Source organism: Vitis vinifera, chromosome 4, assembly GCF_030704535.1.
Source record: "Vitis vinifera cultivar Pinot Noir 40024 chromosome 4, ASM3070453v1".
Classification (NCBI taxonomy): domain Eukaryota; kingdom Viridiplantae; phylum Streptophyta; class Magnoliopsida; order Vitales; family Vitaceae; genus Vitis; species Vitis vinifera.
In genome coordinates, this window is record NC_081808.1 from 5922378 (window position 1) to 5934022 (window position 11645).

An 11645-nucleotide genomic window follows, 5' to 3' on the forward strand; every position below is an offset into this window, starting at 1 on the left:
TGACTGCTGTCAGAATATTGTTGTTTAATGAATTGACAATTAGAGCTGACATTAACTTGATCTATTTTGGAATGACAGACCTTTTTTCTCCATATGCTTTTTACTCCCAATGCTATGTCAAATAACAATGGAAATTGAAGGATGCAAAATTTTGGTATCTTGTGGAGGACAAAAAGCTGTAAGTATAATTTGGATCAATGTATATTTTCATACTGCTTCATGCTTGTGATGTTGTTGTGATTTCAATCTAGCTATTTTTCATCCTTAAGATTTCTTGCTCTTTAATTTTTCCCTTACTATGTCAATACCATATGTGATGCCTTAGTTTGAAGACACCCTTAATTAGAGAATGGTACGAAAGAATACTGAGGATTTATTTTAACTTTCTATGCTTATTAATGCCTTATAATCACAAAGCCCAATTGCATGTATATGACCATATATCTATATATCTATTCTAAAGCATCATATTAATATTTCACCATTCTGATAAAAAAATGTCTTCTCTTTGCAGGTTGTGGAATGCCTCATAAAATTGATTGGTCCAAATGGTTGTATGATTGAGGATAAGGGTTGCATATTCTTGGCGTGTGATACAATTCTGAATCTTCTTCTCAAGGTAGTGAAATCATCACAGCAAGTCAATGTGGCTTATTTAGTATGAAAAATTATTAATGTCTTTTTGTTTCTTTTCATCACTAGAGAGATCAAATTAAATTTCGATTGGACGAATCTACTTCTGTTCATCTTCTGAAAGCATTAGCATATTGGACAGGTACTGTTTCAGTCACTGCCTTAAAATGAACGCGTCTCCAGTTCATTGTTATTTTTTCTCATGAAAATTAGAATATGATCATATTTTTTCTCACTGTGTAAGCTTTTGACATATTGTGATTTAAGATTATTATTTTCTTTATACAACAAATTGGGTAGTTGGAACTATTTATCAAGTGAGGAATAAAAGTGTTGTAATAATAGGCTAACAATTGAATGAGAATGGCTAAAATCATGAAAGAAAGTTGAGACATAAGGTTCTCAAGGATGTTGAATTGGATTTGGCTGTCTTTTTTAAGAAGAAAAAGAGAAATTTATGTTTCCCTATCTGGTTTTTGTGAATGTGATGTGATACTAATATAGCATTAGCACTTGACATAATCTCTGTAATGGTTTGGAAGGTAGGGTTAGAATTTATGGATGAAAAACTGTTTTAAAGAGGTTCAAACCCCTGCCCACTCGTATGCTTGAGATGAAAATAATTTCTCCATTAATTGAGAGGTCACCTACTGTTTGCATCCTCTTATTGCAGTAGGCCGGATAACAAACTAGACAAATTATATATGCTTACACTGAGACCCATTTGATGTCAAAAGTTGGAGAGGAACTCTATAATTTGAATTTTACTAGGGTCCACATCAACTAAAACTAAATGCAACCCAACCACATCATCAAATAAAAAAAAAGAAAAAAAAAGTGATGAAACAAGAAGAAGAGCAGCAAAGAATTTGGTCTTGGTTAATGGGATCCCCATAGATTTCTTTCATTGTTCTAGGGGTCTAAGGTAAGGTGATCCCCTCTCCCCTTATTTCTTTGTTTTTGCTATGGAGGCATTCAATTGTTTGATAATGAAGAAAAGGGAAGGGTGGTTTATTTCTGGTTTCAAGGTGGGGAGAGGCCGAGAGGGAGTGGAGGTGACTCATCTATTATATGCTAATGATACCATCATTTTCTATAAGGCAAACCAAGAGTAGCTATTGCATCTGAATTGGACTCTTATGTGCTGTGAGGTGATTTTTGGGCTGAAAATCAATATGGAGAAAAGTGAGCTTATTCCAGTTAGGAGGGTATATGGAAGCGCTTGCTTTTGTATTTGGTTGTCAGGTGGGAAGGCTTCCTTGTATGCATCTGGGCCTTCTGTTGAGCACCCCATTCAAATTGGCAGCAGTATGGAAAGAGGCGGAGAGATAGATTTTAGAAAAGATTGGCCTTGTGGAGTGGCCCTAGCTGTCAAAAGGGGGGAGGCTCACTCTAATTAGAAGCATGCTATCTAGCCTACCAATTTATTGCATGTCCTTATTGGTTATCCCAAGAAAGGTAAGCTTGAGACATGAGAAGATTCATAGAGACTTCTTGTGGGGAGGTGGAGCTCTTGAGAGAAAACCTCATATGATCAATTGGTCTGTAGTTTGCATGGCTAAAAAAGGGGGGGCTTGGCATCCAGAATCTTTCTATTCTTAATACTACTCTTTTGGGCAAGTGTAGTTTGAGATTTGCCTTAAAAAGAGTCTTTGTGGAAGTAAGTTATTATTGGGAAGTTTGGAGAATAAGGGGGAGGTTGGTGTTTTGGATGATAAGGGAATATTTTGGAGTGGGATTATGAAAGGCCATTTGGAGAAAATAAGAGGTTTTTAAAAGCAGAGTTCACTTTATTGTAGGGAATGAGAGGACTCATAGATTATGACAAGAGAGAGATTTTTTTGCACGAGAAGCAACATGGGGAAGGATATTGACCTTGGATCAGCCGAAAATGAGAGGGATGTCTTTAGGGAATAGATGTTGCATGTGTAAAAGGGAAGAACAATTTATTGATCACTTTTATATTGCATATCAGCAGGAATGTTGTGGCAACTGGTTTTTTCTATGTTCGGTATAGAATGGGTGATCCACTCTTCAATAAGACTTTGTTGAGTTGCAATGAGCTCTTTGTCAAGAAGAGACAGAAGAGTGTGGTTGGCTACCCCTTTGTGTTTTTTTTTTTTTTTTCTTTTCTCTTTTTGTGGGGGGGGGGACCAATTTGGCAAGAAAGAAATTGGAAGGCATTTGAAGATGTATGAAAATTGGAACAAGTGCTCAAATACATTTTTGTGTAGTTTTTTGGAATGTGTACGGCTTTGTGTGGAAGATGCATCTATGTGTCTGATGGATTTTGTTTTGTTAGGTTCAAAGTAGGTGTGAGAAGGTTCAGTGCCCTTTTTTTTTGTGGTTTTTTGCTTGGTGCCCTTTGTATACTTTTTGTGTACTCTAGGGTGCCCTCGTTGTAACTTCTTACTCTCACACACACAGATATACTATTTGCTTATAATTTTTTTTTTTATAAAATAAAAAGGAAACATCACACAATTTTATTTTATTTTTAATAAAATGGAAGCATCACACACATTTTGCTTATAATTTTTTTTAATAAAATAAAAGGAAGATGCACACACATATACACTATTTGCTTATAATATATTTTTTTTAATAAAAAGGAAGCATCATGGAAATTGAACTTCACACACACACACACTCAATTTGCTTCAAACAGTGGCTTACACACAAACTGCCATTTGATTCAAACAGTGGCTATTAAGATTGTCTTAACATTATCTTAATCCAGCCATTGAATGCCCTACTGAAAAATATGTAAAAAATTTAATACAAGGGGGGAAAATATTACTGTAGCAGCATTCTATGGTGCATTGTAGACCCTCAGTATGTATAACTTGAGGGCAGATTTCAAATGTTTTGGGTATGGTTGGGTGAACTGACCTTGCTATTGCAACAAGTGCAGTGTAAAAGTATCAATCTTTGATTTGCAGTCTGAGGAAGGGATCTGGGTTTCTATTAACAGTCTGCCTAAAGTGATTAATAAATAACAAAAAAAATAAAAATAAAAAAATAAATAAAAAGAAGAACAAGCAGAAAGAATGGAAGAGACTAGATGATTTTTCATAAATGTACTCTCTTGATAAAAATTGAGCTTGTCCAATGCAATTTTCCTAAAATGATGATTGCTGCTATTAACCTTTTATTCTTTTTGTTCCAGCCTTTATACAAAAAACTGGGAAAAAAATTTAACAATTGATATTAATGGAAATTTCTGGATGATTTTCAGAGGAAACTGATGAACCATCTATAGTTATGATGGCCTCAAGCATTTGTGCTCTGATATTTGATCATACATCAGAGCAGGCTCTTCTAAATCATCCCAACATTGATCATAGCACTATTGCTAGTCTGTCTCAGCTCATCGTGAGAAGTTTGGCTACGTGTGCGCAGGTAACTAACTGCATGATGCTTTCAATCTAATGTGTGGTGAATGCCTAAAATGGATGACAAAGGCCTTAGCATTTGGCTAGTTTATACATTGAAGCGTTACAAGTTATATAGAAAGTGGATGAACTGAAGAGGCATGAATTTCAGTCTCCATTCTCCTGCATGTTTGATGGGATATTATAACTCATTTTCTCATGATTTCATTATTGTCTTCTCACAAGTTGCCTCTTCATTGAATTCAATACAGAACATGGGTGATGATATGAAATCAGACTTGGATCTTCTTGACATTGTTACTGCAGGTTTGTCAAACTTGTTTTTGCATGACTTGGACAGCATCAATTTATTTTGATTTAATTTTTTTTTTCTTTTAATTCCATCTTAATTTTTATGACTAAGTTTAGGAAGATCTCTGCACGTGACACATGTTTTTATAAGATTCTGTGTTGTCAACTTGATGCAGGATATTCTCGATGGTCCCATAGGTTCCCCCATATAAAAGCAGCCGTTGGGAGATTGAGTTAATCATCCTTGAAAATAACATTTTGGTCTTCCCTTAACCACGCAGACTTGGTGCCTGGTATGAGTTTGAAGTCCCTTCCCTTGAATTAAGACGAGGATTCATCCATGTGTTTCTAACCATCTCTAGACAACTCTTTAGGAATCACCACACTGTTCCTGCTGTTGCCTTGTCTTCTCCTCTCTGCATGTTTGAATGGGTGAAAAGAAATTTATGTATACTATTTCATATTCAGGTGAAAAGAAAATTCTCCCTCCACCGGTACATATACATGTTATATGTTGTGCTTTTTAACATAATTTGCAATGGAATCAACATACTGAAATCTCAAAAAAGGGTCTTCATGGTTTTCTAGGATCCTTTGGAAGCTTCTAGAACCTATGGAATTGTTGCCACTTTTTGAATTATAGTTTTTTTTTTTTTAAATATTATGCTACGTGTATTTTCCAGGAACAATCTGCAATTTGGATGTCAGCAGTGAGAAAGCAGTGAAATAGTTTAGGAAAATTGGATAATGTTACTTGATTTTGCACACTGACTGTGTGGTGGTGAATTCTTTGCCTGTCAACTTAACAACGTGGAGATGGAGTTATAGCAGTCCTGCACGTTACTCATCAGCATACTTAATTAGCTGTTATAGCATGCAGCAGGTAACGGAGACATATATAAAAAGTGTTCAGTGGGGGTGGTTGTAAATCACTAGGTAGTCAGTCTTTATTTAACTCAGCCCAAGCTCTACTTAGCTCAAGCAATGCCCAAAGACTAGAGGGGGAGGGGCGGCTGAGCTGCCTTTTCAATCATTATCTGGCTGCTCAGTGCCGCTATTGGTGCGAGTTAACTTCAAGTGTTATCTACAAATCTTCTAGGATCCGTCATTTTATCATTTCTTTACTAATTCTTTTAGGTAGTTGTATAGCAAATTTTTGCGAATGTTTTCCAGGAAGCTGATTTTTTCGAATTTTGGGTCAAAGTAGCTTTTGACAGAAACAAAAAAATCAACTTTAGGCCAGTATTGAAACAATTGTTCAAACTAGCCTTCTTCTATATATATATATTTTTTAAAATTAAAACTGCATTTCTTCCTTCTCTTCCACCCGTACACCCATCACCATCGACCCATCGCTGGCGACGTTGCTGTCGGCCACTCCATCTCCCCTTCTTCGGTCGACTTCAACCCTTTCTCCCTTCGCTTGTTTCCTTCTTTCCCTATTTCTCTTCTCTTTCTCCATCCTACCCATCATACCCATTTTTCCTTTCCTCCAACTCCGGCAGCTACTCATTGCCAGCCAGCGATGTCATGCCGTCCTTGCTGATGATGCCTACGGTTGCCGCCGCCCAGACCCACACCTCCATCTTCAATTTTATTTTATTTTTTTAAAATAACTTTTAAAAAAATAATAATAAAAGATGCTGATGGGAGAGAAAGAGGCCATTTTGAACAAAGATTCAAAAGAGGGCCAAAATCCAAATTTGTTTGGTTAAAGGTTATTTTTAACCCAAACTCGATTTTTTCAGAGACGATTTGTTTCCTTTTTTTTTTTTTACTCTGTCCGCCAAGGCCCGAGATATAAATCTGGAGAAACTAATAACAATGAATCAAACACGGTTAAGGATTTCCACCCTCCATTGCAGGGATTCATTACTTTTGGGTATTGGGTTGGCCTATTAATTGATTGGACTTACTCCCAAGACAACTCTGCACATGGCATTTTAATTTTAATTTTAATTTTCTTTTAAGGGGTTTAAAAAAGGGTCTTTGCTTGGGGAATTTCTCTCACAAAACATGATACTGCAATTTTATTTGGGTGAATTTTAAAACATTTATTTAACATAACTAATTTCTCTTTCATATATATATTTTTAAATTTTTTGTAAAATAATTTTATTTGAAACGGTAAACCATGGTTTATAAATCTATGTAAAAATGGTAATAATAATAATAAAAAAAGGGTAGTTTGAATAGTAAACCAATATGGCTAGAATTTCACTCAAAATTCCAAACTCAAAGAGCCTGCCAGTATAAATGAATCTAAAATTTAAAAAATTAAAAAATAATAAAGAAAAAAAACCACTGGGTGGTCACCTATTTTCTTCAACCACTCCCAGAGAGAAGAGGCGACTTTCTCAAACTGCCACCTTCTTTTTCTTTCTTCTTCTTTCATCTTCTCCTTCTTTCGCCTCCACCCTCTATTCCTAATTTCCTAGTTAGAGAAGCGGGGTGGTTTGTAGAGAGAGAAATGGGTTGTGGGAACTTCTTTTACGTTCTTCTCATAACCTTCTCAGTGGCTCTCATCACATACAATATACTCATCTCTGCGAATGCTCCTCTCAAGCAGGGCTTCCCTGGACACCCATCTTCATCTTCAACCCCATTCTCAGTTGACCCCATCATCAAGATGCCCACTGATAGATCAAATCCCAGCTCCACAAAGGGGAAGAGGCTCTTCCACACTGCTGTCACTGCCTCTGATTCTGTTTATAATACATGGCAGTGCAGGGTTATGTACTACTGGTTCAAGAAGTTCAAAGATGGGCCCAATTCTGAGATGGGTGGCTTCACTAGGATTTTGCATTCTGGTAAGCCTGACAAGTTCATGCATGAGATCCCCACCTTCGTTGCCCAGCCTCTCCCCGCTGGAATGGATCAGGTATTGATGGGTTTCTTTTGCTTTTTCAATTTGTTTCTCGGTTTTTGTGTATCAGTTGATTTTCCCTTCTCACCTTGTGGCTCCTTATTGTTGTGGCATTTTTTATGTGTGGACAAGTACTTTTGACTTTTTTGGGAATGTTTTTTCCTGGATTTCCTTTTTTATGCCTTTTAGGTTTATTTGGAGCTGGGTCCTTTGTTGATGAGAAAGTTATTCTTTGGGTTTTCCAGTTTGCTTTTCTGCTCTTTGAGAATCAGCTGGATTTGTGATTTGGGTTGTTAATTTTGAGGGAATAATGAGTAGATGAAATTGAAACTTGATAGGGATTTCTAATTGTGGGTTCTCTTGAAGTATGGTCTTCGGTTTCTTAGAATCCTTAGAAAGCTTGTGTTTTTCATCATTTAGGACTTTTAAAAGAATCCACTCTAGTCAGCCTCCTATAATTCCTGGACTTTGGTGAGCTGAATTTTCATTTTTAAGGGAAAAAAAAAAGACAGAAAACAGAAGGCTGAAATCTGATTTTCATCCTGTGTAAGGGTAAGTTTTACTCACTCTTTTTCTGACTGTATTTCCTGCTGTTTTTGGTGGAAATATCAATGCTAAGGGGATCTAGACTTGGGTGTTACGAATTCCGATCTGCTTCCGTTGAAAATTATGGATTTTATCTGAAGAAACTACAAAATTTCAATCTGTAATTTGGAGACATGGATTTCTTTTTCTATAGCCAAGTGGGTATGTTTTAGAAAATTGGATTTTGCATTTCACGTTTATGACAACTTCTAAAGATTTATGCCTCACAGACTACAATCAAGGGAAGGAAGCTCAGTTAGAAAAACAGAAAGACGTTTTGCAGAAGATGGCAATTCCTTATTACCTAATAAAAAGTAGTCATGAATGAGAAAGATGGTCAACTTATCATTGATCCAAAGCATCTATGGGATCTGTCTTCCTGATTTAGAATAATTTGATAAGAACTTGCCCTTATGAATTTCAAACATTATTCTTGCCCTCGCTACTTCAAGCCTTCTCAAGTCATTCTTGTGGCCTATGACAGGCCCAATCGAGCATTTCAATTCATGCTTCATTCACTCAACAACTTGTAGCTGCACAACTGAAAGAGATTTAGGTGTCTTCTTCATTTTGGTTTTTTTTTCCTTAATTAAAATTGAACATGTCTTAAAAGAAAGGAAAGGAAAAGAAAAGAATAGGTTGGACTTCTAGCCCTCCGCATCAATTTGAGACTCCTTTTAGGTTTGTTTGCTCAAGGTGCAGAGGACACGGTATTGTGAACTAAGTATTGGAATTCTTCAAGCTTTTGAGGGATAAACTATGACCTTGAACTTAAGAAATTGCATCTTTTTTCCCTTACTCTTGTTCCATATAACAAAAAATTGCCTTTTTCTCAGTCTATCAAAAAAAAAAAAAAAAATTGCCTTTTCCTCTGATCTCATTTCATAATTGCAGGGGTATATAGTTCTCAACAGACCTTGGGCATTTGTACAATGGCTTCAACAGGCAGACATTAAAGAAGAGTGAGAAACATGAACTCCCTAGTTTTAGTAGAAGATGAGTTCTTCATCACTTCTTGTGAATTGGTCTCATTGATATGATTTGTATTTTGAATGCAGTTACATTCTGATGGCGGAGCCAGATCATATTATTGTCAAGCCAATTCCAAACTTATCCAGAGATGGGCTTGGAGCTGCTTTTCCTTTCTTCTATATTCAACCTAAACAGTATGAATCCACCCTCCGAAAATTCTATCCTGAGGAAAAAGGACCAATTACCAATGTTGACCCAATAGGGAATTCTCCTGTCATTGTTGGGAAGGTACATACTCCTACATGGTTCATTAATAAGGGTGGCATTTTATTTTACTTTTGCTTTTTTCTTGATTTTTATTTTGTTTTGTGTTCTTTTTCATTTGTAATAAACAATTGTTTTGTGTTGCTTTTATTTGCTCTTTCCTTTGAACTGGCATCAGGAATCTCTTAAGAAGATAGCTCCCACTTGGATGAATGTTTCTTTGGCCATGAAAAAAGATCCTGAAGCAGATAAAACTTTTGGTTGGGTGCTTGAAATGTAAGCTTTACCTAGATAGCTCAATACATTGGTGATCCCAAAAGCATGCTCTTCTTATTCCTCATTTTAATTATGTGCAGGTATGCTTATGCTGTTGCATCGGCCCTGCATGATGTTGGTAACATCTTGTTCAAGGACTTCATGATTCAGGTTTAATGAGTTTATTCTTTTTTCTTATTCTTTTGCCTTCTTCTGACCAGAAGATGAGGATGGTGACTCTGCTGAAACAATAGGGATTGAAGTTTCTTAATTCCAATCAATTAGGCATGTCGTGTTGATTTTTTTGTTTGATTTATCTGATACAAAATCTCCTCATGATTACAATTAGATGCTTAGTTTAGCATTTCCAATAATTCACCAGTGCCAAGCCCTTAGGTACAAAGTCAATTATAGAAAACGGTTAAAATATTACTGTTGAAAAGGACAAGTAGTGTAACAAATGCAATTGGTCCAAGCACAAACATGTTTTCTGTTTTTATTTTAAAAAATATAAAGATTTCTAAATTCTATTTCTGCTACCAAAAAGTCCCTTAATCATTTCTAGCACCCGTTGTTCATGTTAGTTATTTTGTTGTAAGCTTGACTGCTCAATTAGCTTAGCATCTTCTGCAACCAAATGCTTCCCCCTTTCTTTTGGCCTAAGTAACAATCTGCTGTTCCTTAGTGTTTGGCACCAATTTTTCAATCATGCCATGAAATTTTCAGGTGATAATCTAAGACTAATGTGAAAGATGCTAAAATGAGTAAACTAAGAATTTCTTTCGAAGGCTTTTCACATAATGTTAATAATGTTGATGCCTCTCTCCTCAAGATTGGATAGCTTCTGAAAAATTATCGCTAATACAATACCTTGTTGATTCTGCAACTGTTTTTCCTGAAATTGTTTGTTTTGTGTTGCGTATCAGCCTCCCTGGGATACAGAAATTGGCAAGAAGTTCATAATTCATTACACTTATGGATGCGACTACAATATGCAGGTACTCTACTGGAAGAGACTCAATAGATTTTCATAGTTCTAGTTCTGATGAAGCATAAACAAATGGAAAAAAAATTTGGCCTTTGGATTTATAGCAGTGAACTTGTTTTGTTTTCCCAAAAACAGACTAGGGGGCTGGGTCTCCAAATATTGCGTGTCACATTGTCTAAACTTTTCATGTTGTGATTTCCAGGGTGAGCTAACTTATGGGAAGATTGGAGAATGGAGGTTTGACAAAAGATCTTTTGATAGCAAGTGGCCTCCCAGAAACCTTCCACTGCCTCCACCTGGTGTCCCTGAAAGTGTGGTATGTTTCACTCCCTTTGTTTTTGGAAAAAGCAGTTTTTGGCCCAAATACTAAGGCTATGTTTGGTTTCGGAAAATTTGAGGGAAAATGCAAGGGAAAGAAAATCTAGAGGAAAAGTGGAAGAAAAGAAAATATGAAAGAAAACAAAAGGTAGATTTAAAGTCAAATTATTTTCATATACTACTTCAAACCCATGGTATTTGTTTCAACTCTTTTATATAAAAGTTAAATAATTTAAAAACATATAAGTTTCTAATTAACTTTATTTATGTTTTATTTTCTTTCGTATTTTCCATGAGAAATTCATTTTTCTAAGTATTTTTTTTAGTAGTTTTTGGGAACCATACATAGCCTAAAGGTTGGTAGTGTTGCATTCTTATTGCTATGAGATAACAGAAATTAGCTATAGACAGACTGACAGAGCAAAAGAAAACTTGAAACTCCCATTGTTTTTGGTTTGAGTGTGGAAGCAAATTCTGCATTTTATCTAATGGAGATTTATGAGAATAATTAAAAAATGGCAGGTAACACTAGTGAAAATGGTGAATGAGGCCACTGCTAACATTCCTAATTGGGGGTCTTAAAAGAGATTGGTGAGACGCTGCTGCTGCGTTATATAGGTGGTGAGGATGAAGATACCCGCACTCCCACTCCCACTCCCACGTTCACGTATATGAACTGTTTGTGAAATTTCCATGACTGTTTTTGTTTGCTTGGATCAGGCATAACCCAATGATCCCTCGAGTATTGTAATTGTAACTCTAATAATATATATGGCCGAAGACATTTTGTTCCGTCACCCAATTTTACGTGAATAGTCTTAATTTATTTTTTAATTTTTTTTGTCTGCAGTGTATAAAAAGGTTTTATTAGGTCGGCTTATGGAGAAAAAATTAGCCGAAAATCGAACTGACCCTTTAATGATAGAAAAATTGAATTTAACCAAGTTTGTTTTAAGATCAACTTGATTTGGTTTAGATGATTGGTTGATTGGATCAGTTTAATGGGTTTTTGGGGTTTCAATGACATTCCTATCTATGTGAATTTAAGATTCTATTTAGCAACTATTTTCAAAAATAA

At 35.8% G+C, this 11645-nt stretch overlaps 2 protein-coding genes across 5 annotated transcripts in view; both read left to right on the forward strand.

Annotated features, from left to right (window-relative positions):
- The window catches only part of LOC100260969 (uncharacterized), a 28660-nt gene extending 23511 nt beyond the window's left edge, over positions 1 to 5149 (forward strand). The window contains exons 13-19 of one of the 4 annotated variants that reach the window (XR_009465483.1): positions 79 to 178; positions 515 to 619; positions 703 to 775; positions 3872 to 4035; positions 4280 to 4334; positions 4496 to 4787; positions 5003 to 5149. Coding sequence is in view for 1 of the 4 variants with exons in the window: in XM_002282972.4 (XP_002283008.2) it covers positions 79 to 178; positions 515 to 619; positions 703 to 775; positions 3872 to 4035; positions 4280 to 4334; positions 4496 to 4557 (559 nt within the window). In the remaining 3 variants the exon portion in view is untranslated. Of the gene's footprint in view, positions 1 to 78; positions 179 to 514; positions 620 to 702; positions 776 to 3871; positions 4036 to 4279; positions 4335 to 4495; positions 4819 to 5002 lie in introns of those variants that run through there. The other 3 variants (XR_002029949.2, XR_785597.3, XM_002282972.4) reach the window with 3 other exon arrangements.
- A 1459-nt stretch (positions 5150 to 6608) lies between these two features.
- LOC100249264 (hydroxyproline O-arabinosyltransferase 1) lies at positions 6609 to 11364 on the forward strand. The gene is made up of 8 exons (XM_002285374.4): positions 6609 to 7200; positions 8665 to 8732; positions 8829 to 9030; positions 9185 to 9282; positions 9363 to 9432; positions 10188 to 10259; positions 10452 to 10565; positions 11090 to 11364. The coding sequence occupies exons 1-8, from the start codon at positions 6790 to 6792 to the stop codon at positions 11147 to 11149; spliced, it is 1095 nt and encodes a 364-aa protein (XP_002285410.1). The 5' UTR covers positions 6609 to 6789; the 3' UTR covers positions 11150 to 11364.
- The last annotated feature ends 281 nt before the right edge of the window (positions 11365 to 11645 follow it).